Below are 24,726 nucleotides of genomic sequence, written 5' to 3' on the forward strand. Positions count from 1 at the left end.
ATAGACTTTATATAGATGACATAAGAGGGAGATTGGTCGATAGTTCCTGGCATTGGAGGCATCTTTACCAGGTTTTAAGATGGCAATGATCTTAGTTTTCCTCCATGCTCTGGGAATCTGTTTGTGTGCCAGGCATTGATTGTAGAATTTCAAAAGCCAGTTTTCAGCTTTGGGCCCAAGTGTTTGATTTGCTCCATCATCAGGTCATCTAGGCCAGGTGCTTTACCAGTCTTACATCGCTTGATGGCTTCTCTGAGTTCTTTCAGGTTTAGAGGAGAAGACAACTGGTGGGTTTCAAGTTCTGGCACCCTGTTGATTTTCATCTTTATTCTGCTGCGGTTGGTTTTCCCATTCTGAATTAGCTGGTGAGCTATCTGATCTGGTGTCACGTTCGCGTGTCCAGGGTTGACCAGAGGGTCACTATCCAGGCGTCTCAGCAGTTCTGATTGAACATCTCAGCTGAAATTATTCTCTTCTCTGCTCCAAAAAAGAAGGCACTTTTAACCCTTTATCAACCTTCACCACCAGACTCTCTAAACCCAAAAGCATTGGATGAAGAGAGTCTGGTGGAGAAGGCTGATAAAGGGTTAAAAGTGCCTTCTTTTTTGGAGCAGAGAAGAGAATAATTTCAGCTGAGATGTTCAATCAGAACTGCTGACAGAATGGCCAGAAACAGAGACCAGCTGTGGAAGCAGCACTGAAGGCGTTGCAGTGTGCTAGCAAATTGCTGGTGGCAACGTTCGGATTCTGTGCTCCGGAGAACTTGGGACACTGTTGGAGTTTTGGACAGGTTTCGCCGATTGTAAGTCTGGTGATATGACTCAATCAGGACTGGATTTTGGCCACTCTTCTGCTCGTTATTGAAAGTTTGTTATTGAGATTCGACTGGCTGACCTTGAACTGTACGATTATGCTGCTGGAGATTCTAAGGTGAGGTAGCTGACAAACAACAACAACAACACAGAACCTGGAAAAAAATGTCATCTCTAAGAAATTTCTAGGTCCTTTTGGCAGTTCTATGGGCTGTTTCTGTTGGAAGTTATCGCAGAGTCACCCTGGAGGACATAGCAAATTCCTATGGATGCAGATTTCTAGGTGAGTTATGGTATACTGGGAGCTAAAGTTAGCTAGTTCAATGGTCTTTCTGTCATTAAACAGCTGCGTTCCAGCTGGGAATGTATCCCTATGGCTATGGGGATCTTACTGTACTGTAAATATTGCATGCTTTTATGCATCCTGAATTCTTTAGCTAACTTTTCTCCATTTGCCCACCCATCTGTGGCAATACATGGCCATAAGTGTATTAGATACCTAAGCAACCAGGCCATCTAACCCAGAAAGTGTCCAGGGTCCGTGTTCACATACAAATTTCCCTTCTCTGTCTCTCTTTCCATTTTTCAAGTTTCAAGACGTTGAGCTCAAAGGCTAAGCTTCCTGGCACTGTCTTTCTTACAGCTAATCTTTTCATTAGTTAGTTCGGATGCAGGCATTTCATGTCCCGAAACCAATTAGTAAGGTTCCTTAGTTTGCAATTCCATACAGCATGCTGCTTTGTTTTCCTCTTTTTAATTTAAGATAAAGTCAGAGAGGTATGAAGACTGGGGTTAACTCTACCAAGGAAAGATGTTTCCTAACAAATCCAGTCTTCATATTGTTTTTTCTCCTAAATGGTATAATGCCCTGAGATGTACTGCTATCTTTCAGTAACATAACAGCAGCATTAGAAGATCTGCCTGCCGATTATTATTTTTTAGATATTATTATAACAGTATGTATTTATACCACAATTTCCTCTCTAAAACAAGACTCAAAACGGTTCGTAATATTAACAGCAATAGAATTTTAAACCTACAACATATAAATGAAGAAATGAAGATCGGTTGCTTAAGATGATGAATTTTCTAAAGAGAAAGAATCATAAAGGAGAAATCCGTGACTATTTTTTTTAAAAGATCAGGATATTTTTATTTCTTTTGTTGGTTCAAAATGGGGGTGTATCGAAACATTGCCTTTTGATAAATAAATCATAGCATCAGTAGAAAGACAGTCAAGGTAATATTTAATGCAAGTTTTTCTTTTCATATATCAGTGATAGAGAGATGAAACCTATTCACTCAGTTTTTAACTATGAATTTAAAATTCACATTCTATGTCTCTTGCATTTTGATCTTTGTCCCATGTATTTCAATATGTGTATCTCATAGTCATAGAAATATGTTTTAATTTATTCTTTTCATTGAATGCATTTCATTATAAAGATGTATTTTAACTGTGTCCTGCTCTGTCTCAAATCGTGAGGAGAAGCAGGTACTAAATACAAATACAAATTATTATCATTATCCTCATCATCATCTTCAACCATTTAAACCTTTTCAAAAGCTCTTCGAAGCTTTAAGTGCTCTTACTGCTTATTACAGGGAAAACCAACTGATCCCTAATCCATCTAAAACACAGATGTGTGCTTTCCACCTTAAGAACAGTCAAGCATCTCGAGCTCTGAGGATGACCTGGGAAGGAATCCCACTGGAGCATTGCAGCCTATCCCCTGTTTTGATATCAGCCAGCACACCAACTCTTTAAATCAAGAAATAGTTTTCTAAGAGATACTTGCAAGAACACCTCAGCAAGCGCTAGTCCAAAAGTGGCAGGTTAAAACTCAGAACCTCAATCAGTGGCTGATGCCGGATGAGAGACTCCCTCCTGGGCACACAGAAGACTTGTGACTTGGAAGGTGCTGGTCAGACTGTGCTCTGGCACCACAAGATGCAGATCCAACCTTAAGAAATGGTGCCACAAAGTGGAGTCCACAACATGCGAGTGTGGAGAAGAACAAACCACAGACCACTTACTGCAATGAATTCTAAGCCCTGCTACATGCACAATGGAGGACCTTCTCACAATGACACCAGAGGCACTTCAAGCAACCAGCTTTTGGTCAAAGGAAATCCAGTATCATGCCAAACTTTTAACTTTGTTTTTGTTTTTAAATACATTATAACTGTATCCTCACTTCGCTTCTTAGAAGATAAATAAATAAATCATATTTCCCTCGTATAGATTGGTAGAAGAAGTCTTCCCTGAATATTGTTTTTTATTTGTGTACTATTTTTCTTCCTTTTGTATGTGTATGTATCTTGAATATTATTAATTCAAGAAAGCTGATGCCAGGTATTAGCTTTTGGGCAATATCTTTCCAAGGTCACTTCTAAAAGTGAGAGTTCTGGAGCATTATGTCTCCCATTTGGAAGCCCAAAAGGCCCTGTGCTCAGCCTTAAACATTTTTTGGGGGTTAGGGGTGCAGGATCCCCACAACAGTGGGGAAAATATGCATGAGAAGCTCTATTATTTATTAGAGAACACTTCTCAAGGAATCCCAAAGGCCAGCTTCGGTTGTGTTCTCTCTAAAAATCTCTAGTCCTCTTCTAGCATGATGCCATTCATGGTCAACCCCTGGCAGAAATCAACCACCTAGAAATTCCTATAGATAAGACTTTAATTGAATCTAAAAATAAAGCTGCAAGTCAAAACTGCAAACAAGGAGGGCCAACCGTGTTTGGAGATGAAGAAGAAAATGTTTGTCCTTCCCCGTTTGCTAAATCTAATGCCAGGCGCCATAAGGCTTTCCTGGATACTTTGCTTGTTTATCAGCGTCATCAGCATCAATAAAGCTGCCTTTCAAGCCCTGCTTCTGATTTATCGCTGGCAAGATAATAGCGCCAGGTGAAAAGACACCGCTCCAGATACCAAAGAGAAGCAGAGCTGAGATCTGCCCTCAAGAGTGGCTTGCTGAGATTCGGTGGGTCAGGAAGAAGAAAACGTATCTTGTTGACAAGACATCAGATTCGCATCTTGCTTCCAAGGGAATGGGGCTCTGTCTGGCTTTAAAAGGGGAACACACCGTTCAGAAGCCTCAAGAAATGGTTGCTCACTCGTCTCGGGCAAACAGAGAACCTTGCTTCTCAAATCTACCAGCCGCGTAATTGTAGGATCCCCAAGGAAATAAGAGGAGCGGATCAAATGCCAGCAATCGCCTGGCCCTCATTCTCTCCGGCCGGTTGCTCTGGATTAAAGTAAAAAACAAACCTACAACCTGTTTGCCCTTTTCATCAAAGGGAGCCGGAGGGGATGGCATCACGAGACGGAGAATAAATAGACAAAGGGGTTGAGAGAAAAGCCAAATCCCAACATGACTTACTTCTCTGGGTTGTCCGGGAACTTGATCCGGAGCTCCTGGTTCTTGTAGGACCTCTTCTCAAAAGTGAGGATCATTTTCTTCACAGAGCTTTCATCCAGGGGTTCGTCCTGGACAAAGAGACATTTCACGCAACGTTCCTTCACTCTCATCAAGCAGAAAGGCATGGTCCCCCGATCCCAGGTCTTGCGAGCCTAGAACTGCCTATCACATTCGCTTTGTGCAATTATCCACCCGTTGGGTTTACTATGGAGGGACATTCAGAGAAGTGCGTCCTACTCCAAATATCTAAACCTCTCACTCCATCAGCAGGGGGTTAGACTAGATGGTTGATGAGGTCTCTTCCAACTCTATGATTCTATGGAAGTGTCCCCAAAGTTTATTCATTCTTACACCAAAAGTGTGACAATGAAGCCCTGAAGCCACGGAGAACCCTCAAAAGTTGTTTTTGTGACCCTTGGGACCGCTGGTCCCCATGCAGCTCCCATTTTCTGGGCAAAAACAGGAAAAATAAATGTCCTCTAAGCCTACAGGAACTTCAGGTTCCATCTCAGCAGAAAGATGACTATGGTAAACTGGTACGTAGACATCCTTCTGCTCTCCACAAGAGTATACACATATGTACATACATACATATTAGACAGATATACTGTATTTCTTCAATTCTAAAACAGAATTATTTTCCTATATAAACATATTTAAAAATGGAGTGCATCTTGGAATCACAGGTGTATCTTATGTATTTCTGTAAGTTGATAATGGTGGTGCTGAAATTAGGGCGCATATTACAATCAATGGTGTACAAGTGAAGAAATATATGTGTATGTTTTATATATACATATACATATACATACACACACACACACACACACACACACACACACACATATATATATATATACTGCTTTTCTCTCGATATAGCAGGCATGGACAATCTTCAGTCCTCCCGGTGTTTTGGACTTTGACTCCCACAATTCCTAATGGCCAGTAAGCTGGCTGGGATTTCTGGGAGTTGGAATCCAAAACACCTGGAGGGCCAAACTTTGCTCATGCCTTGCGATATAGTGACTCCCAGAGGTTAGCATGAGACAACACAATTTTTTAAAGCAAATAAATTAAAATATGACTATAATTTTTTTAAAAAAAATCACAATTAAGTATTTTGTGTCATGGAGGAAAACACTCGATGGGGGAAAAATGGCTGGTTCTACACTGGACATAAAATGAAGTGCAAACTGCATTATATGGCAATGTTGAACAAGCCAAACAGCACTGTAGAATGAATGGAGTTTGGATCCACTTTTGCTGCCATGGCTCAATGCTATGAGATCCTGGGACTGGTAGTTTTACAAGACCCTGAGCCTTCTCTGCCAAATACTGCTGATGCCTCATGATTCCACAACATTGAGCCATGTGAGTTAAAATGGTGTCAGACCACATTCATTAAACAGTGAGGTGATCTGGATGAGATAGACAAATACAATATAATGTAAAGCAGGCATGGGCCAACTTTGGCTCTCCCTCCAGTTGTTTTGGGCTTCAACTCCCACAATTCCTAACAGCCTACTGGCTGTTAGGAATTGTGGGAGTTGAAGTCCCAAACACCTGAAGGGAAGGCCGAAGTTGGTCCATACCTGGCATAAACCTTTCACCTTTTACTGCCCTAGAAACCCTGAAAGATACCTCATGTCACTGCCATATTGAGAAGCCTACCTCCTCCTCTTCCTCATCCCCCTTCTCGATGATCTGCAGCAGCTTCTTCTTCTCGTCCTCTGTCTCCTCGGCCGCTGGGGGCTCCTCTTCCCGGTGGCGGCCCCGCTCCCGCGCCCCCCCAGAGTGCTTGTGCCGGACTTTCAGGTCCTCCTCTTCATCTTCACGAGACCTTTTCGTCCCTCTATTTGGCTGCGAGAAGGAAGGGGGAAATATAAGACAATGAGCCAAGGAACTTGCATCTCTCCTTGCCCCAGTAGCACTCAACAGTCTAGATATGCAATGCATTGACATTGCGCACACAGACACACTTTGCACAAACAGCAGTTAATTTTACGCATCATATTTTTCATAATGTTGCACATGAAACAAAGATTGTCTACGCTGAGCTGTCAAAAAGCGAAGATGCCACCCTCTCAGGCCCCTTCTACACTGCCATATAAAATTTAGCTTCTCTGCTTTGAACTAAATTATATGGCACTGTAGACCCATATAATCAAGTTCAAAGCAGATAATCTGGATTATCTTCTTAGATCATCTGGATTACATTGCAGTGCAGAAGGGGCCTCCTCAGGCACCCAGATGGAGAATTTTACATTTTGGAGACTTTTGGGATGCCAAAAATAAATACTCAACCTGTATTGATCGATAGATAGATAGATCTGTTTATTGATTAGTCCACTGATCATATCAACATAGGTAAAGGTAAAGGTTTCCCCTGATGTTAAGTCCAGTCATGTCTGACTCTGGGGTGTGGTGCTCATCTCCATTTCTAAGCCGAAGAGCCGGCGTTGTCCATAGACACCTCCAAGGTCAGGTGGCCATAGACATGACTGCATGGAGCGCCGTTATCTTCCTGCCGGAGCGGTACCTATTAATCTACTCACATTGGCATGTTTTTTAACTGCTAGGTTGGCAGGAGCTGGAGATAACAGCTAACAAATTGTTACTAATCATTATCCTAAAAGTTCTGTAATAGTTAACTAAAATAAACAAAAACACTGGAAAATTTATATAATATGTTTATTAAACGGGATTAAATTACATTTTGAAAGCAGGGGGAGTAGGGTAACGAGTGTTTCCGAGTGGTGTTCTTAATTAACTGTCTTGATTCTGGTGTCTTTTTAATACTGGTAGCCAGATTGTGTTCATTTTTGTGGTTTCCTCCTTTCTGTTTAAATTGACCACATGCTTGTGGGATTTCAATCGCTTCTCTGCATAGTCTGACATGATGATTGTCACAGTGGTCCAGCAGAAACAGGGGAATTCCAGACAGAAAGCAACCAATTGCCAGATAGCACCTCTCAAACAGAAGATGCCCCCAGGCAACAAAGGCCAGGCTACCTCTATACAAATACCCTCACTGACTGACTTGCAGCTGCAGGGCTACTCAATGCTATTCAAGCTTGCTAAAGGCAGCATTCACACTTTCTTCAAACAAACAAGTGTTCTTTCTTCCACCCTGGACATTATTCCACAGATATATCTACACTCCGCTTGCCTCACTAGCAACAGAACCTCTGAGGATGCCAGCCATAGATGCAGGAGAAAAGATGACTAGAACATGGCCATACAGTTCAAAAAACTTACAGCAACCGAGCGATTCTGGCCATGAAAGCCTTCGACAACACGAATTCCTTCCTCTTTGCATGTATGCCCCTTGCTCCAGCAAATATGAATTTGGAAGAGCAGGCTTAATCGGACTGAAGTGCAGTTTCATCTTCATTAAGATCCAATTAAGGAAAAAAGGTGGAAGAAGGCACTGCTGAGTCCAGCCTCCCTCTGAAGCCAGCATTGGCCGCTCCCAGTTTGAAATTGCAACTTGAGAAAGTTCTGATCTGCTTCGTGAGGAAACGCCGCGGCCTCCTCTGATCATGGCAGTATACAATCTGGGCTGCCAGGTCTAATTTTCCTCTCTTCCACTCCTTCTATTTTTTGGTTAATTAAAAAGCAATGAGATTGCCACTGTAACGAGAGGGTAGGGAAGCATGGGGTTTGGCTGGGCGTAATGTGCCGCACCACCGCCGGAGCGACGGCTAAATTAAAACTCCGCCACGAAGCCGACTCCATTTCCTGGGAGCCCTCGCAATCGGTTGTCATTATCAGCCGTTACGATCTGCTTTCGACCCCAATTGGGGACGGGGAGGCGGAGGGAAATCATCTCTAATATGCAATAACAGAGGCATTATGAGGAATTATGAGAAGCGTGTGGAGTGCAATTATTAACACCGCCGACACAGTTGAACCTGGGCGCCAATGAATGCCTAGGCAGACACACACACACACACACACAAACTCTTCTGAGTTCAGATATAAAAGAGGGAACTTACTAAGAACTCTACCCCAAAATAGTCAAACTGTGCTAAATTTACGCAGCCAGAAATGGAGCGAAAATTATGTATCTCACTGTTACCAGAACTGCTCCAAAACACCTTCTAAAGGTGCATCTACAGTGCAGAATTAATGCACTTTGCACCACTTTAATGCTCAGTGCTATGGACGCCTGGGAGTTGCAATTTGGTGAGGCTTTACCACTTTTTTTGAAAAACTACAACTCCCTGTATTACATAGCATTCAGCCATGTCTGTTAATGTTGTGTCAAACTGCATTAATTCCACAGTGTAGATGAATCTTAAGGCAACCAAGCTTTTGATGTCAGAATCAGGGAAGAAATGTACAAGGAAGCCAAGTATCAATATACAGTAGAGCCTCGCTTATCCAACATTCGTTTATCCAACATTCTGGATTATCCAACCCAGTCTGCCTCCCACCCAGGTCTACAGCTATTTCTCTAGGTAGCAAGGATTGAATTTTTTTACGAATTTAATTTCCGACAATGTTGTTACTATAAGTTCATTCTTTGCAATTCTACCTTTATTTGTAGTCAATTTGTTAGTAGCCAATGTTTTTGTTGTCAATGTTTTCAATACATTGTGATGTTTTGGTGCTAAATTCATAAATACAGTAACTAACTACAATAGTGTCTTACTTATCCAACATAAACGGGTCGGCAGAATGTTGGATAAGCAAATATGTTGGATAATAAGGAGGGATTGAGGAAAAGCCTATTAAACATGAAATTAGGTTATGATTTTACAAATTAAGCACCAAAATATCATGTTATACAACAAATTTGACATACAAAGTAGTTCAAATACACAGTAATGCTATGTAGTAATTACTGTATTTACGAATTTAGTACCAAAATATCATGATGTATTGAAAACACTGACTACAAAATGCATTGGATAATCCAGAACATTGGATAAGTGAGTGTTGGACAAGTGAGACTCTACTGTACTACATAACTTTACCATGTACTGAACTGCTTTTTCTGTCGATTTGTTGTAAAACATGATGTTTTGGTGCTTAATTTGTAAAATCAAAATGTAATTTGATGTTTAATAGGTTTTTCCTTAATCCTTCCTTATTATCCAACATTTCCGCTTTCCAACGTTCTGCCGGCCCTTTTATGTTGGATAAGTGAGACCCTACTGTAGCTAGAAATGGATCCAAATGGCAAGAAAAGAGATTCCACCAAAACACGAGGAGGGACTGCATGGAAGTTGGTAGGCTCTCCTTAATTGGAGGGATATTTCTCAGGTTTTAGCTTTGGACATGAGAGACTAGATGTCCATTGCAGTCCTTCCACCTTGATGATTCTACTTATTTATATAACCAGCACAGTCCAGGTTTGCATTTTCCTTGAGCCTCTTTTCTTCCTACCTTTCCCTCATCCACCTTTCTCCATCTTTTTCTTGCTTCCTTTGCTTTCCCTCGTACATCTTTCTCCTTCCTTGCATTTTCTTCCTTCCTTTGTCTTTTCTTTCCTCCCTTTTTACCCTTCCTTTCTCTTTCCAAATTGAAAGACAACATCAAATTGGGAGGGATAGCCAATACTCCAGGAGACAGGAACAGAATTCAAAACTATCTTAATGGATTAGAGGACTGGCCAAAACTAACAAAATGAAATTCAACAGAGACAAATGTAAGATCCTCCACTTAGGCAGAAAAAAGAAAATGCAAAAATACAGAATGGGGAACAATGCCTGGCTCAATAACAGGATATATGAAAAAGTTCTTGGGAGTCCTTGTGGAGAAGAAGGGGAACATGAGCCAGGAGTGCAATGCAGCAGCTAAAAAAGCCAATGGGATTTTGGCCTGCATCAGCAGGAGTCTAGTGCCTAGATCCAGGGAAGTCCTGCTCACCTTCTATTCTATTCTGCCTTGGTCAGAGCACAACTGGAATCACACTGTGTCCAATTCTGGGCACCACAATTGAAGGGAGATGTTGACTCTAAGCTGGAAGGTGTCCAGAGGAGGGTGACTAAAATGATCAAGGGTCTGGAGAACATGCCCTACGAGGAGTGGCTTAAAGAGCTGGGCATGTTCAGCCTGCAGAAGAGAAGGCTGAGAGGAGACATGATGAGGGCCAGGGATCAAGATGTGAGGGGAAGTCATAGGGAGAAGGGAGCAAGCTTGTTTTCTGCTGCCCTGGAGACTAGGACACAGTGGAGCAATGGCTTCAAACTACAGGAAAGGAGATTCCAGCTGAACATCAGGAAGAACTTCCTCACTGTGAAAGCTGTTCAGCAGTGGAACTCTCTGCCCCAGAGGGAGTGTGGTGGAGGCTCCTTCTTTGGAGGCTTTGAAGCAGAGGTTGGATGGCCATCTATTGAAGGTGCTTTGAATGAGGTCTCTTCCAACTCTAGGATTCTATGATTCTAGGATCTGATCTTTAGACTTCACAGTCTTTTCAGCCTCAGTGCAAGGCACAGCCACAAACATACTCCTTTTCCAAAATATAAGTCATCAATAAAATGCTTTCTTCCTAATGCGATGGATGTCCTAACAGTGGCCTTCATGGTTGCGTTCATGGTGAATTCATTTTGTCTGCCAGGAGCTAATCCTGTGCCAAGTCAGGTCGAGATCCATCAAAGAAAGATGGGGTCTTTGTGGTACAAAACATACACGCATGCATTCTCTCGGGTGAAACAATGGAGATTTCTTCATTCATGGTTCTTAACTTTCAGGCGGGTCCTGTGCCCGTGAACTCCTGCAAATGTATTTATTTTTAAAAACCTGCTTTAAATTGCTTAAACTGCTTTCACTTCTACACAGCCTTCAGATCCCATAATCTAGGGAAGAATACGAATATTTCAGTTAAATAAAATGAATTAAGAAACCATGAAACTGCTTCCCAAAATGGTGAGGTTGGTTCCACCTCAGCCTAGCTGCAGTTGGTCCATGAAATACTGTATTATTCAGGTTGTCTTTTGATGGCTTTGGAGGTTTATTTTTGCTCTCACGCTGCTTCAAAGAGAGCGGTGTCCCTGCTCAGCCCTTGATTGTTCTGTTTTCAAAACTCACACGTAGCCTCCGGCAAAAAATAGGCAATTTATAAATATTTTAATAAACAGTAACGCTTCTTTGCCGGATCGCCTGTCCTTCTTACAAGCCTTTCCTCCCAGAAAAAACAAGGAATTATACATAGCACTCCCACCTGCCAACCTTCATCAGCGACTGAAGGAAATTGGAAAACGACGAAGGGAGAGAGACGGCACAGAATAAAACATCAGGCTCCGGCAATGAATTAACTTATTCCATTTAGCAAAAGAGAAAAAGAGGAGAAGGATATATCTATCTATATATACACAAACGCACATACATATGTGCCTGCTTTGCATAGTGCAAATGCAAAATAACCTTGTTACTATGGAGCTCAGAAATAATTTGTTAAAGAAATTTGAAATGAAACCTCCAGGTTGGCTTTGTGCGCGATGTGCGCCAGACGAAAGAGCCGTCAAAGAGAGCTACCCATTAGCTGTCAATTTAGAAAGACTTCGGGAGGAAGGAAGCCCCAAATCTCCGGCGATATCTTCCTCGCAACCTCTTAATCTTCTTTGTAACACCTGTGTTAAGCCGGCCGGCTTTCAATCCTACTTTTCAGAGAGCGCATCTCTGAAGAAATAAGCAATGTCAGGCAGAACGTGCGCTTAAGCGTTTTCCTTTCTGCAAAAGAGAGAAGCACTCAGGCCTTGGCAAGTGGGGCATTTTGCACCTCCTGCTGCCAGGTAGGCAGAGCGGTGGTTCGAAAGAGTCAGGAGGCCTGGATTCGAATCCCCGTTCAAACATGGAAACCCACCGGGTGACCCTGAATCATGGTGTTGGAAGAGCTGGCACAGCTGGTTAGTAGCCAGCTGCAATAAATCACTATGACCAAGAGGTCATGAGTTTGAAGCCAGCCCGTGTCGGAGTGAGCATCCAACCATTAAAAAATAGCCCCGCTTGTTGTTGACCTAAGCAACCCGAAAGATAGTTGTATCTATCAAGTAGGAAATTTAGGTACCGCTTATGTGGGGAGGCTAATTTAACTCATTTAAAGGTAAAGGTAAAGGTTTCCCCTAACGTTAAGTCCAGTCATGTCTGACTCTGGGGGTTGGTGCTCATCTCCATTTCTAAGCCAAAGAGCCGGCGTTGTCCGTAGACACCTCCAAGGTCATGTGTCTGGCATGACTGCATGGAGCGCCGTTACCTTCCCGCCGAAGCGGTACCTATTGATCAACTCACATTGGCATGTTTTCGAACTGCTAGGTTGGCAGGATCTGGAGCTAACAGCGGGCGCTCAAGCCGCTCCCGGGATTTGAACCTGGGACCTTAACTAATTTACAATACCATAAAAAATCGTCCAACAGTGTTTGGAATGAGGAAATATCCATCAAGGACTCGAGTGTCACAGTGGATGGTGAAGCAGCTGCTCCCCCTGTGGCCGGAATTGAGCATACCCTCAGTAAGTTGGAAAATGTTAAATTTCCTCTATGTCTCTGTCTCTATGTTCATATGGCATTGAATGTTTGCCATGTATGTGTACGTTGTGATCTGCCCTGAGTCCCCTTCAGGGTGAGAAGGGCGGAATATAAATATTGCAAATAAATAAATAAATAAATAAATAAGTCTACCCAGGCCATTCCTTGCCACTTTTGGATCCACGTGGAGGCCACATGTGGCAGATGTCATTCTACCTACAAACAATCTACAGACCCACTAAGAAAATTCAACATATGCTACGGACAAGAGGAATCCACGAACCACTGCAGGAGTCTACCATATACAATGCAGCTGTGGACAAGTCTACATAGAGACCACCAAATACAGTAATGTCCATTTATTTGTTTGTTTATTTACAGTATTTATATTACGCCCTTCTCACCCCGAAGGTGACTCAGGGCAAATTGCAATGCACACATACATGGCAAACAGTCATTGCCATTAGGCATACGACATATAGACAGACACAGAGGCAATTTAACATTTTCCAGCTTTCGGCTTCATGAGTGTATGCTCAATTCTGGCCACAGGGGCTCTGCCGCTTCATTGTCCACTTGTGACACTGAGTCCTTGATGGTAGCACTTCCTCATTGCTTTCTGCACGCTGCTGGAAGTTTTATGGTGTTGTAAATTAGTTAAATTAGCCTCCCTGTATAAAGCAGTACCTAAATTTTCTAATCGACAGTTGCAGCTGTCTTTCAAGCTACTTAGGCGAGCTAAGCTATAAATGTTTGGAAGCTCAATCCGAGCCAGACTTTGAGCCCATGGCCTTTCGGTCAGTAGTGATTTATTACAGCTGGCTACTAACCAGCTGGGCCACAGGCCAGCCAGACATGAATAAAAGAACATAGAAGGCACCCCAAACTAATTCAGCCCATGGAAGCAATATTTTACATGGCGACATGGGACAGGGCCTTCCCTGTTGTGGCCTCCCCAAATGTTGAAGACCTTCTCTCTTTCTTGGAGGCCCAGTTGGCACTGACATTGACCTCACTGCAGACCTCAGAGCCAAGTCAACATTTAGTTCACCCTTAGATTTTGTGAGCCCAAAGACTGTAAGCCCTGGAATGCTGTGTCCAGATCTGAACCCCACAATCCAAAAAGAACATTGATAAAGGTGGAAGGTGTCCAGAGAAGGGCCACGAAAATGGCCCAAGGTCTGAAAACTACGAATCGCTCTGAGGAGCTGCTTCAGGAGCTGGGAATCTTTAGCTTGGAGAAGAGAAAGTTGAGAGAAGAGAACATAAGAGCCATGTTTAAATTTTTGAAAAGATATCTTATTGTCCCAGTTTCTGCTGCAGAAACTGAGACACAACTGAGCCATGGATTCAAGTTGCAGAGAGATTCCACCTAAATGTCTTTGGAAAATAAAAGCTGTTTGGCAGTGGAATCTGCTGCTGCCTGGGAGTCTGGTAGATTCTTTTTCTCTGGAGGTTTTGAAGAAGAGGCTGGACATCCATCTGTTGGGAGAGCTTTGATTGTGTTTTCCTGCTTGGCAGGACTGGACGGCCCTAGGGGTTTCCTCCAAAACTTAGATTTTAGTCTGGCTCTAACTCCTGGGCTGTGGATTTCTGATTCTCTCCCTGAGATTTATACATACAGAGTGGAATAAAATAAAATGTTTTAATAGCTAGTAAATGTCACAGCTCTCCTTTTCAGATGGATATGTTACCATCCCACTTCCTTCTAAGTGAATTCCAAAATTACTCTGTCGGTCATCAACCTTTTCCTGAAGTAGTTGGTAGTAGGAGGTTTTGGCAGTGACAGGGAGAGGGATTTGTAACTGATGACCCAGTCCAGGGCTGGCCTTGACCCACAGGGCAAAGTCTTCATGATGCCCAATGCAGCTCAATGCATGGCTCTAGCCAGCCGTGCAGGAGACAAAACAGGAATAGGTTTTGCTCTCCAAATGATACCCCAGAGCCCACTGCTCCTGTAGATGCAGGAATATGCCAAGACTTCACTGCACTGTGCTAGGTTCTAATGAGGATTTTTAAATGTGTGTGCATGGGTGTGTTTTCATGTGTACACATCCTGGGATTTACCAAACCAACCAATACTTCTCTCTCTTTTTTTGCATAGTCCTATCCTGCTAGCAATAGAGGCAAAAGCAAAAAATAGTGCCCAGAACAAGTGATCACAAGACCTGTTCAGCAGTGAAACGGGCTACTTCAGGAAGCACAGAATTGGAAGGCCCGTTTAGTTTAATTCAGAAGCGTAACTTAAGCTTGAAAGAAAGGGACTCCATTACCCTAGCTTCAAAACATCTCCTGTCATGCCCCTCCTATGTAGCTTTCCTACAAAATACAGGAAAACAGAGCAGGACCCCTGCAAAAATCGTGAAACAGCAAATTTAAAAACTGCTTTATTTTCCTTCCTAAGAGAACACATCTACACCTCACAACCTCTGAGGATGCCTGCCATAGATGTGGGCGAAACGTCAGGAGAGAATACTTCTGGAACATGGCCATACAGCCCAGAAAAGATACAACAACCCATCTCTAAGAATGTTTAAGTCCTCCAGAGTAACTCTGTGAATCACCTTGTGGGACACACAAATGCCTAGAAAAGTATTTGCAATAGGAATCTCTGGATCCTCAGCATGGTCAGTTTCTGGAGGAAGTTGACTATAAAGTTATACTGAAGGGCCTATAGATTCCTAAAGAAAAAAAAGTTTTGCAATTTAATAAACTTTCTCCATGTTTTTTTTATATTAGAACCAATTAGGAAATTACTTTTATAACCCAGGAACAAAAATGGTGTTGTGTAGTGTAAATGAAAGGGTTCTGGAACATCAGCAGAGACACTATAGGAGCCACTCAGAGGACAAGAGCGTTGCCGTGGATAGATGGGCAATGCATCAAAATAGATGATGCTGCTGATAGAGGCCTTTTTAGAGGGCCAGGCAAAGATGGAAGTGAGGTGGAGAAGGGATATATGCTATGAACAAATAAGATCCAATTAAAGCAATAAAAAACATGAAAATATTTCCCTCTCAGGAGGAAGGAATCCCATTAGAAATGTCAGGGAGGATGTCTCTGCAACCAGGGCCCCGAAGGACATTCAATGGCATCCGGGGCTTGTGGCCCATTGCCACCTGCTGCAGCAGTTTCAATCACTTGGCATTCCGACATCCTCTCCTTCCTTTCTCAACAGCCCTCAAGGCTGACACAAACAGTCTTTTTCTGAAACCCAAAACGGCCATTAGGAATCAGCCACGGCGACAGTGGAAATCAGCTCCCGGCAATCAGGACAATTGCCTCCTCTCTGTCTCTCATCTCTCGTCTCTGCAGAAAGATTAGAAAAGGGTCCCTGGAAGTGGCTGAACTTGGCTGCAAATCCCTAATTGCCCGATGTAATCAGGAACCGAGCCTTCCTGGGCCTTGCAGCAGGAGCAGCGATATTTAATCCCCATCAGTTTAGGCCATCTGCAAGGGCTTTGCTCTACCAGGTAAAAAGAGTTTATTGCCATCCAAGCTCTTTATAAGCCACCAGGTGCAGCTGGAAGCAGTGCCACTGAATGGATACCTGGGGTAGGAAGAGAGGTGTCTGTAGCTATGTTTCCCAAATTTGGTGCTGAATGAAGAAGCATGATGCTCAAGCCAAGCCTGGCAGGGAGGAAGAGTCACAATCTGATTAAGCAGAGCACAGATTAAATGTTTCGGAGACAGAGATCGAGAAAGAACAGCCATTAGTCTGCTTGGCATCAAGAGTGGGGAGAAGGAAGGGCAATACCTGGGGAAACTGATGACATGGTTATTGATAAGCCAAAGGGAGCCATCCCAAAATACCCAGTGCTTTAATAAGAACATGATTGCAGCATCTGGTTGCAGAAGCAGAATTATCATAGCTACTCAGAGAATCCCTGAATCCCATAGTTGGAAGAGACCTCCGTAAGCCATCCAGTCCATCCCCCTTTATGCCAGGCAGGATCACACAAATCAACTCCTCTCAACAGACAGTCCTCCAGCCCGGAAAACATACAACAACCCTGTGATCCTGGCCATGAAAGCCTTCGACAACACCTCCAGCTTCTGCTTAAACGCATCCAGAAAAAGAGACTCACCAGATTCTCAGACAGCAGCAGATTCTAGTGTTAAATACATCTTTCCCTCAATAATTTCCTCCCAGTATTTAACTGGAATCTCTTTTCCTGGAACTTAAATCCATTACTGTATTATATTATAATCTCTGGAGCAGTAGAAAACAAGCTTGCCCTCTCCTCAATACAACATCCTGTCCAATAGTTAAACATGGCTATCATGTTCTCTCTCAACCTTTCCCTTTCCAAGCTAAAAGCACCAAGTTCCTCAGAAGGATTCATAATTTTCAGATTTTTGACCATTTTGGTGTCCCTTCTCTGGACATCTTCTGTCTAGTCCATCTCCTTTGCTTTACCTAGAACTGGAGATGGTCTGATTCCAGGTAAAGCCTGACCAAAGCAGAGGGAATGGGACTATGACTTCCCTCGATCTGAATACTATCCTCCTCTTGATGCAACCTTGAATTTCAATGGCTTTTTTAGCTGTTGCATCACACTATTGACTTCAGCTTGTGGTCTACTAAGACTACTAAGACATTTCACGTGGACTATTTTCAAAGCAGGTCGCAACCATTAATTATCGGTGCATTTCATTTTTATTGCTAAAGTGTAGTACCATACATTTCTCCCTGTTGAAATCCATTGTGTTAGTATTAGCTCTCACTCCCAATTTGGGATCAACTGAACATTTGACAAACATGTCTTCTATTCCTTTGTCCAAGTCACTGATAAAGAAGCTGAATAGCCCTGAAAGGCCCAGGACTAAATCCCATTTTTGACACCCCACTGGTGGTCACTGTATTCTTGAACACTTAAACATTCATTTCAAAGTCAGAAGTGGATTTCTGGACACTTCTGATTTTTGGGGATTTTTTTATTTCTTGCCCCTTTGGCATTTCTGGGAAGGTTTGCCATCCCCAGCCTTGCCACAATCTTCTCCAGAGAGTTAGCCAAAATCCCCCAAAATCTGAACAATAGCTTTTCTTTTTTTGTTTCACTGAAATCTGCAGAGGGAGCAGACAAGTGCAAAAATCCTCTCTGGGTGCAGAAAGCGGAGAAAATATGGAACTTCTGCCACTGAATAATACCCGCACTATGCTTTTAAAATAAGCAAATAAATAAAACAGCTTCTTCTTCACCTTCCTCCCACCAGAAGCCAAACCTAACTTGCAAAAGCGTCATCTCACTGAGAAATTGGAGGGGGGGAAAGGGGGAGAAGAGACGTGATATATGCCTAAAGAGATGCACGCTGCCCCCGCCCCTGATTTTCACTGCAGGAGCCTTTCATTTCCAAAAGCGGGAGGGGAAAAATATGAGCAAAATCAATCTTCTCTTCGAGACGAGCTGCTGAAACAAGCGAGGACGGTGAAATACGGCGCAGCATTACATTTTATAATGTCTTTCCTGCCACATGCAAATTGCATCAAAAATACTTAGAATTAAATAAGAGGGTCATAAATAACAGCAAGGCCCGGGAAAAGTGAGGAAATAAAGACAGCAGAAAAATGAATGTTTTCACTTGGGATTAGAAGCAAGATGAAGAGTTGGCAGAAAGTGCGGGATGTACAATAAGCGAGGCGGCGGAAAGAGACGGGGCGCAGATGGGCCCATTGTCATCACAGCAATCTGCAGAGGGCCTGACGCAGGCAGAGGAAGCAGAGGAATCAGGATTAAGCTCAGGAAGAAATACACATTTTAAAGGTTAAAAAGAATAAACAGGGTGTTTATGTCCATAGCAAAAGGAAGAACAAGGAGATGGTAGGGCCGCTGAGATGGCAAAATGCTATCAGGGAACAGAGAAAAGGCAGAGCTCCTCAACACTTTCTTTGCCTCAGTCTTCTTTCTCCCAAAAGGTGATCAGGTCTCAGTTTTGGGGAGGATGAAGCAGAGAAGGCAGGAGGGGCAAGGCAGCACAAAAGAGGTAAAGAGGCAGCACAGGAACATCTGGCTAATCTAAAAAGGAGGAGGAGGAGGACCACCCAAATAATGACCTTCCCATTAGCCTGATATCGATAATGGGAAAGATTCTGGAGAACATCATTAAAGAGGCAATCTGTAAGCACTTAGAAAGGAAGGCCATGCTCACTATAAGAAAAACAGGAAGAACTCCAAGGAGGGTGTTTGCAAGAAACCGCACCATCAGTGCCTGCATTGCCCCCTCAAACCAGGATCCTTTTGGAATTTTCTTCCTTCTTTCTAAATGAGGTATTTATTTATTTCTAAATAAGATATTTCTCCCTTCCTCAGCTCTATTGTAGTACAAAGAGGGCTCACCTGTCATCACCTATGATGAGCGCTCACCAGCTTCCAAACAATTCAAGAAGAAACCAGTTAATTTCTTAAAGAGTGTAAGACAGACTATTAAAAGAGAGATCCTCTGAAGATGCCAGCCAAGGGTGCAGGCGAAACATCAGGAGAAAATGCTGCTAGAACATGAACATACAGCCCAGAAACCACACAACACTCCAATGATTCCAGCCTTCATGATTAGAGCTGTTGGACAATGGAATGTTTTTTTCTAGGAGTGTCCTTCTCTGGAGTTTTTAAAGCAGAGCTTAATGGCCATCTTTTGGGAGAGCCTTGAGAGTGCCTCCCTGCACAGCAGGAGATTGGACTGGATGGCCCTTGGGGTCTCCTTCCAACTCTACGATGCTAAGGGACCTCACTGGCCACCAAGTCCAGCTCTCCGAAAGGTATGTCCAGATTTGCAGCTGCCACTTCCAAAAGGGATACAGACATGTATCACCATTGTCTGTAAAAGCCTTTCTCCCAGCAGGGAGTCCGAACCCGAGCAACATCACAGCTACAACAGACACTGGTCTGGTGCCGTTCCCAAACTGCCAGGCTTTGTAGAAATCAATCTAGCCGAAGTTCCCTTAAGCAAGAACGCTTGCTCCCTCTGTAATGACTCCGGCTAATGCTTTAACTGCTTTCTGGCTTCCGACTGAAACTGTCAGATGAAGAATAGGTCTGCTGGAGCACGAAACTCCGGGCCCTGCGCGAACAAATGGATCAGAACACTGTTATAAAAACATTAGTCGAGTTTAGTAGGCCTGCATTCAGCTGCCCGGTGGAGATTATATTAACAAGGGAAGGGAGAGCACAGGCAGAGACCCTGCCAACACAAAATGTCTCTCCAAACAGAGGATGAAGAAGGAGCCAAGGCGCAAGGGGGATTTCGCAGACCTTTTGGATGGGACCATTTTGAGCAGAAGCCACAGCACACCAGCCACAAACTGGACATGTTTCCACAAGAGATGCTCCCAAAGGTTGCCAGTGCCTACACTACAAAAATAACCTCAAAGAAGGGACTACTTTTTGGCTTCCAATGAAGTAATATCCCATATTTGCACACTTTAAAAGGGCACAAAGACTACTTTTCTTTCCGGACTGGGAAAGGTTACGTACAACCAGCTTTCCATATCCGTTGATTGTGCATCCACAGATCCGACCATCCAAGGATAGAATTTTATCTTGAAACATGCCTATTTTATGATGCCATACTGTGAAACTAGACTTGAATATCCACAGAGTCTTGGAACCAAACTCCAGCAGACACCAATGGTTCGTTATGTCAGAAAAAAGACACAGCATTGGCTGCTTCATTGAGATCCTCCGAACTGGGAAGAAGTCCATGAACAACTGGGAATCTGTATTTATATCCCATCTTTCTCCCAATACGGAATGCAAAGTGCCTTACAATGTTAATTCAAAACCAAATAGCCAAAACGGCATGTTCTGTTAAAAAGCACTCCTCAACCAATGCAATTAAAACAATTAATATAAAACAATTAAAAACTCACTCAGTACGTATTACCCATATAAAAACAAATACAGTCCACACATTGAACCTCCCTCTTCCCCAGTCACTAAAAGGATGATGGCCTATTTGAGATGAAAGTCCTTTTGCCTGTGAGTGAAAAGACAGCAGAGAAGGGGCCAAGAAAACCCCTCAAAAGGCTCCCTTCCTCGTCAACAGAGCCAATACCGTTTGCAACAATGACTCTGATATTTTTTAATGCTCAGGGAAATAAATGGGAAGCAAAAGGCAATGTAGCACACAACATGCTACAGTCTACCTAGTCATATAATGTGTTGCCATGTCATTTTCCATTCTTGGTTTAAATCTGTTGATTCCTCAGATATTGTAGAAAGGATTCTTCTTTTTTGGCAACATATTGGGATACAAAATGTAGCTCAACACTGAAAATATTGACCTCTTTAATAGTTTCAAATGAATTGTAGGGGAACATCAGTCACAGCTAAATAACTGGCATGCCCATGAAAATAAATAGCATCATACAGTTCAACTCAGAATCGGATACTAAAATATTAGCTTCTCAGCATGTTTTAAATATCTAAAGGGCAGTTGTGACACAGAAGACAAAGCAAGCTTATCTTCTTCTGAACCAACAGACTGAAAAAAGAATAAAGATGATTCTGGGTGGCTGTAAGATTTTCAGGCTGTATGGCCATGTTCCAGCAGCATTCCCTTCTAACGTTTTGCCTGCATCTGTGGCTAATGCCATCTTCGGAGGTTCTGTGGGCAGTGAAACAAGTGGAGTGTATATATACCTGTGGAATAATGTCCAGGGTAGGAGAAAGAACCCTTGTTTGTTTGAAGCAAGTGTGAATGTTGTACACATTCTTGCAGCTCTTCTGGTAGCATTCAGAAAGAGCTTGAAAACCTGGCTCTTTATCTTTGGATAAAGATTGTTCATCCCCATAACAATCCTGTATCTGTGACCATTCTTGTACCGGTTTGCACTTTTTACCTTTGTCAACTTGATATAGACACAGGGTCTACTCTCATCCCAATTTGCACTTCCAAGAATTTGCAGCACTTTATCAGTCACCTCGTGTTTACAATATTTATATGGTGCACCTTACCCAGTCTACTTTTACAACCTCTCCGTTTTAATCCATGTTTTTATTAGTTCTTGTCATTTGTTTTTATTGACTAATGTTTAAATTTTTATAATTGTGCATGTCTCTTGTCTATTGTTGTGTTTTATATTGCTATTGTTTTTATTCGGGCTTGGCCCCATGTAAGCCGCCCTGAGTCCCCTTTGGGGAGATAGAGGTGGGGTATAAAAATAAAGTTATTATTATAATATTATTATTATTCTTGCAGAACACATGGCTTGTTCTTGGTCCTGCAGCTGCAAGACCAAGAACAAGCCATGGGAGTAAAGACAAAGATCCACTGAGACGAAAAGTTTTCTTACCCTATATCAAGGGAACAACTGACCTCAGAGGGAAGCTGATGAAGAATCATAACCTACAAACAATCTACAGACCCACCAAGAATATTCAGCAAATGCTATGTTCAGTGCTAATCAAGGTGGCCAATTGCAACATTCACATTTGCCTTAAACAGATAAGAGTTTTCTCCCACCGTGGACATCATTCCACAGATCCATAAACCCCACTTGCCTAGTTTCCAACAGACCTCACAACCTCTGACAATGCCTGCCACAACCTCTGACGATGTGGGTAAAATGTCAGGAGAGAATGCTTCTGGAACATGGCCATACAGCCCAGGAAACTCATAGCAACCCAGTGATCCCAACCATGAAAACCTTTGACAACACAAGGGTTCTTTCTTTCTCCCACCCTGGACATTATTCCACAGGAATATAAACACTCCACTTGCTTCACTACCAACAGAACCTCTGAAGATGCCAAGCACAGCTGCAGGTCAAACGTCAGGAGAGAATGCTTCTGGAACATGGCCATACAGCCTGAAAAACTCAGAATTACCCAGTGATTCTGGCCATGAAAACCTTCAACAACACAAAGAAGATTATGATCAAATCCTAGGAATAATTTACTGATTGCAAGAGATGTTTGGTTTCCATGGGAAGGAGTCTTTCAACAGAGGCTGGATGCACATTGTTCAGGGGATGTTTTAAGGGTCGATGTCCTTCATCAGCAGAAGGAGGGTGGACTAGATGCCCACTGGGGATCCTTTCCGACTCTAGGACTATATGCAAAAGAAGTAGGCAATAAAAAAGAGGATTCTTGTGGCTCTTTTGAGACAGACAGACTTATTCCAGCATAAAGCTCCTTGGAATCACCATCAATTTCCTCAGATGTACTGATGGAGAACAGCCATGAATCTGTGCCTTCATTTTCTCAATTTCGGAAGCCTTGAGGTCTGCGTGAAGTGGTAGCCCCCCGCCAAGCACAGAAACACACCTTTGATTTAAGGGTCTTACGCATCCACAGTAGGCAGAGGAATGATAGCTCTCTAATCTTGGCAACTGTCTTATATACAAATCTTCATACTGCAAGGTACCTGGCATTCTGAGTGAGTAAAACCTTGTCTTCGGAAGCATTGCACTCATTCCAGGGGGAAAAATGTATTTTATTGGGATTTATTCCCTCTCTTATGTTTCTCAAAGTTTTTTCTCTCTCTTTTCAACTAGGAACTATAGCATACCTCAGATTTCTGAGCCAACTTTCCCACTTCACAAAACTCTTCTACTTCCCTGGGGTGGTTTTTGGTTCAGAAGAAATAATTAGGAGGAAAAGGACACTAATAAAGCAGAAGAATTAATAATAATAATCATAAGTATCTTCATTTTTTTAATTTCCAGGGGCAAAACAAAAACTCACTTAAAATAATGTATTTTTTAAAATATGAAAGGGAATATCTAAAGCGGAGTCTGGATCTGCACATGTGATGCAGCACCTAAAAAAGCCAATGTTATTCTAGATTGTATCAATAGGAGCATAGGATCCAGGGAAACCATAGTTTGCCTATATTACACTTTGCTGAGATCTCACCTGGGATAATAACACTATGTAACACAATTTTTGTTCCTGGGTTATAAATGTTATTTCCTAATTGGTTCTATCATAAAAAACATGGGGAAAGTTTATTAAACTGCCAAAACTTGGTTTTGATGGGACATCCGGCAGCCTTTCAAAGAAGATCTCGTAGAGTCTCAACCATTCATCATAGTTTGCGGCATCCACAAAAACAGCGTTACTGGAATATAATAATTACTTTCAAAATAAGTACCACACAATTAAACAGGAAGCAACACTTTCAAAACATAAACATATTTCAAATTTTGTTACAAAGTGCAATCCTGCATCCAGTTCTGGGCAAAGCATTTCAAAATATGGTCAAGACGAAAGTTATCTAGAGAAGGAATATCAAAATGGTCAAAGGTCTGGAAACCATGAATCCCTCTAAGGCAGTGGTTCTCGACCTGTGGGTCGCCAGATGTTCTTGGCCTACAACTCCCAGAAATCCCAGCCATTTCACCAGCTGTTAGGATTTCTGGGAGTTGAAGGCCAAAAACATCTGGGGACCCCAGGTTGAGAACCACTGCTCCAAGGAGCTACTTTGGTAGCTAGGGATACTGAGCTTGGAAAAGAGAAGGCTGAGAAAAGTGAACATGATAGCTACATTTAAATATATGGAAGGATGTCTCATGAGGAAGAGGGGGAAGGTTGCTTTCTGCTGCTTTGGACACTAGGACACAATGGAGCCACAGATTCGTATGGCAGGAAAAGAGATTCCTCCAAAACACTGGAAGATCTTCCAAACAGTAAGAGCTGAGTCAGCAGGGGACTGTGCTGCTTTGGAATCCAGTGGAGTCTCCTTCCTTCTCTGGAGATCTTTAAGGAGAAGCACGACATCTTCCAGAAGTGTTTTGATTGTGTCCTCCTGCCTGGCAGAAGGGGGCTGGACTGGATGGCCCTTGGGGTCTCCTCCAGCTCTGTGACTCTAGGGACTATGCCATCCATGCCCTTGATGTGCCATCATGCATAGAATCATAGGATCACAAAGTTGGAAGGGATCCCAAGGGCCATCCAATGTGACCCCTTCTGCTACAAAGACATGACCCAAGCCTTCCTGACAGACAGCCATCCAGCCAATGCTTATGAACCTCTAAAAAAGAAGATGCCCTCAGACTCCCAGGCAATGCTTTCCAGT

At 42.8% G+C, this 24,726-nt stretch overlaps 1 protein-coding gene across 1 annotated transcript in view; it reads right to left on the reverse strand.

Moving 5' to 3' along the window:
- ctnnbl1 (catenin beta like 1) overlaps nucleotides 1–24,726 on the reverse strand; it is a 168,888-nt gene that overhangs the window by 131,899 nt on the left and 12,263 nt on the right. Inside the window, exons 2-3 of the mRNA XM_062979756.1 lie at nucleotides 5,906–6,094; nucleotides 4,196–4,302 (exon numbers count right to left, since the gene is read on the reverse strand). Coding sequence (XP_062835826.1) covers nucleotides 4,196–4,302; nucleotides 5,906–6,094 — 296 coding nt within the window. The remainder of the gene's footprint in view (nucleotides 1–4,195; nucleotides 4,303–5,905; nucleotides 6,095–24,726) is intronic.

Source organism: Anolis carolinensis, chromosome 4 (genome assembly GCF_035594765.1).
Source record: "Anolis carolinensis isolate JA03-04 chromosome 4, rAnoCar3.1.pri, whole genome shotgun sequence".
In the NCBI taxonomy this organism is placed as follows: domain Eukaryota; kingdom Metazoa; phylum Chordata; class Lepidosauria; order Squamata; family Dactyloidae; genus Anolis; species Anolis carolinensis.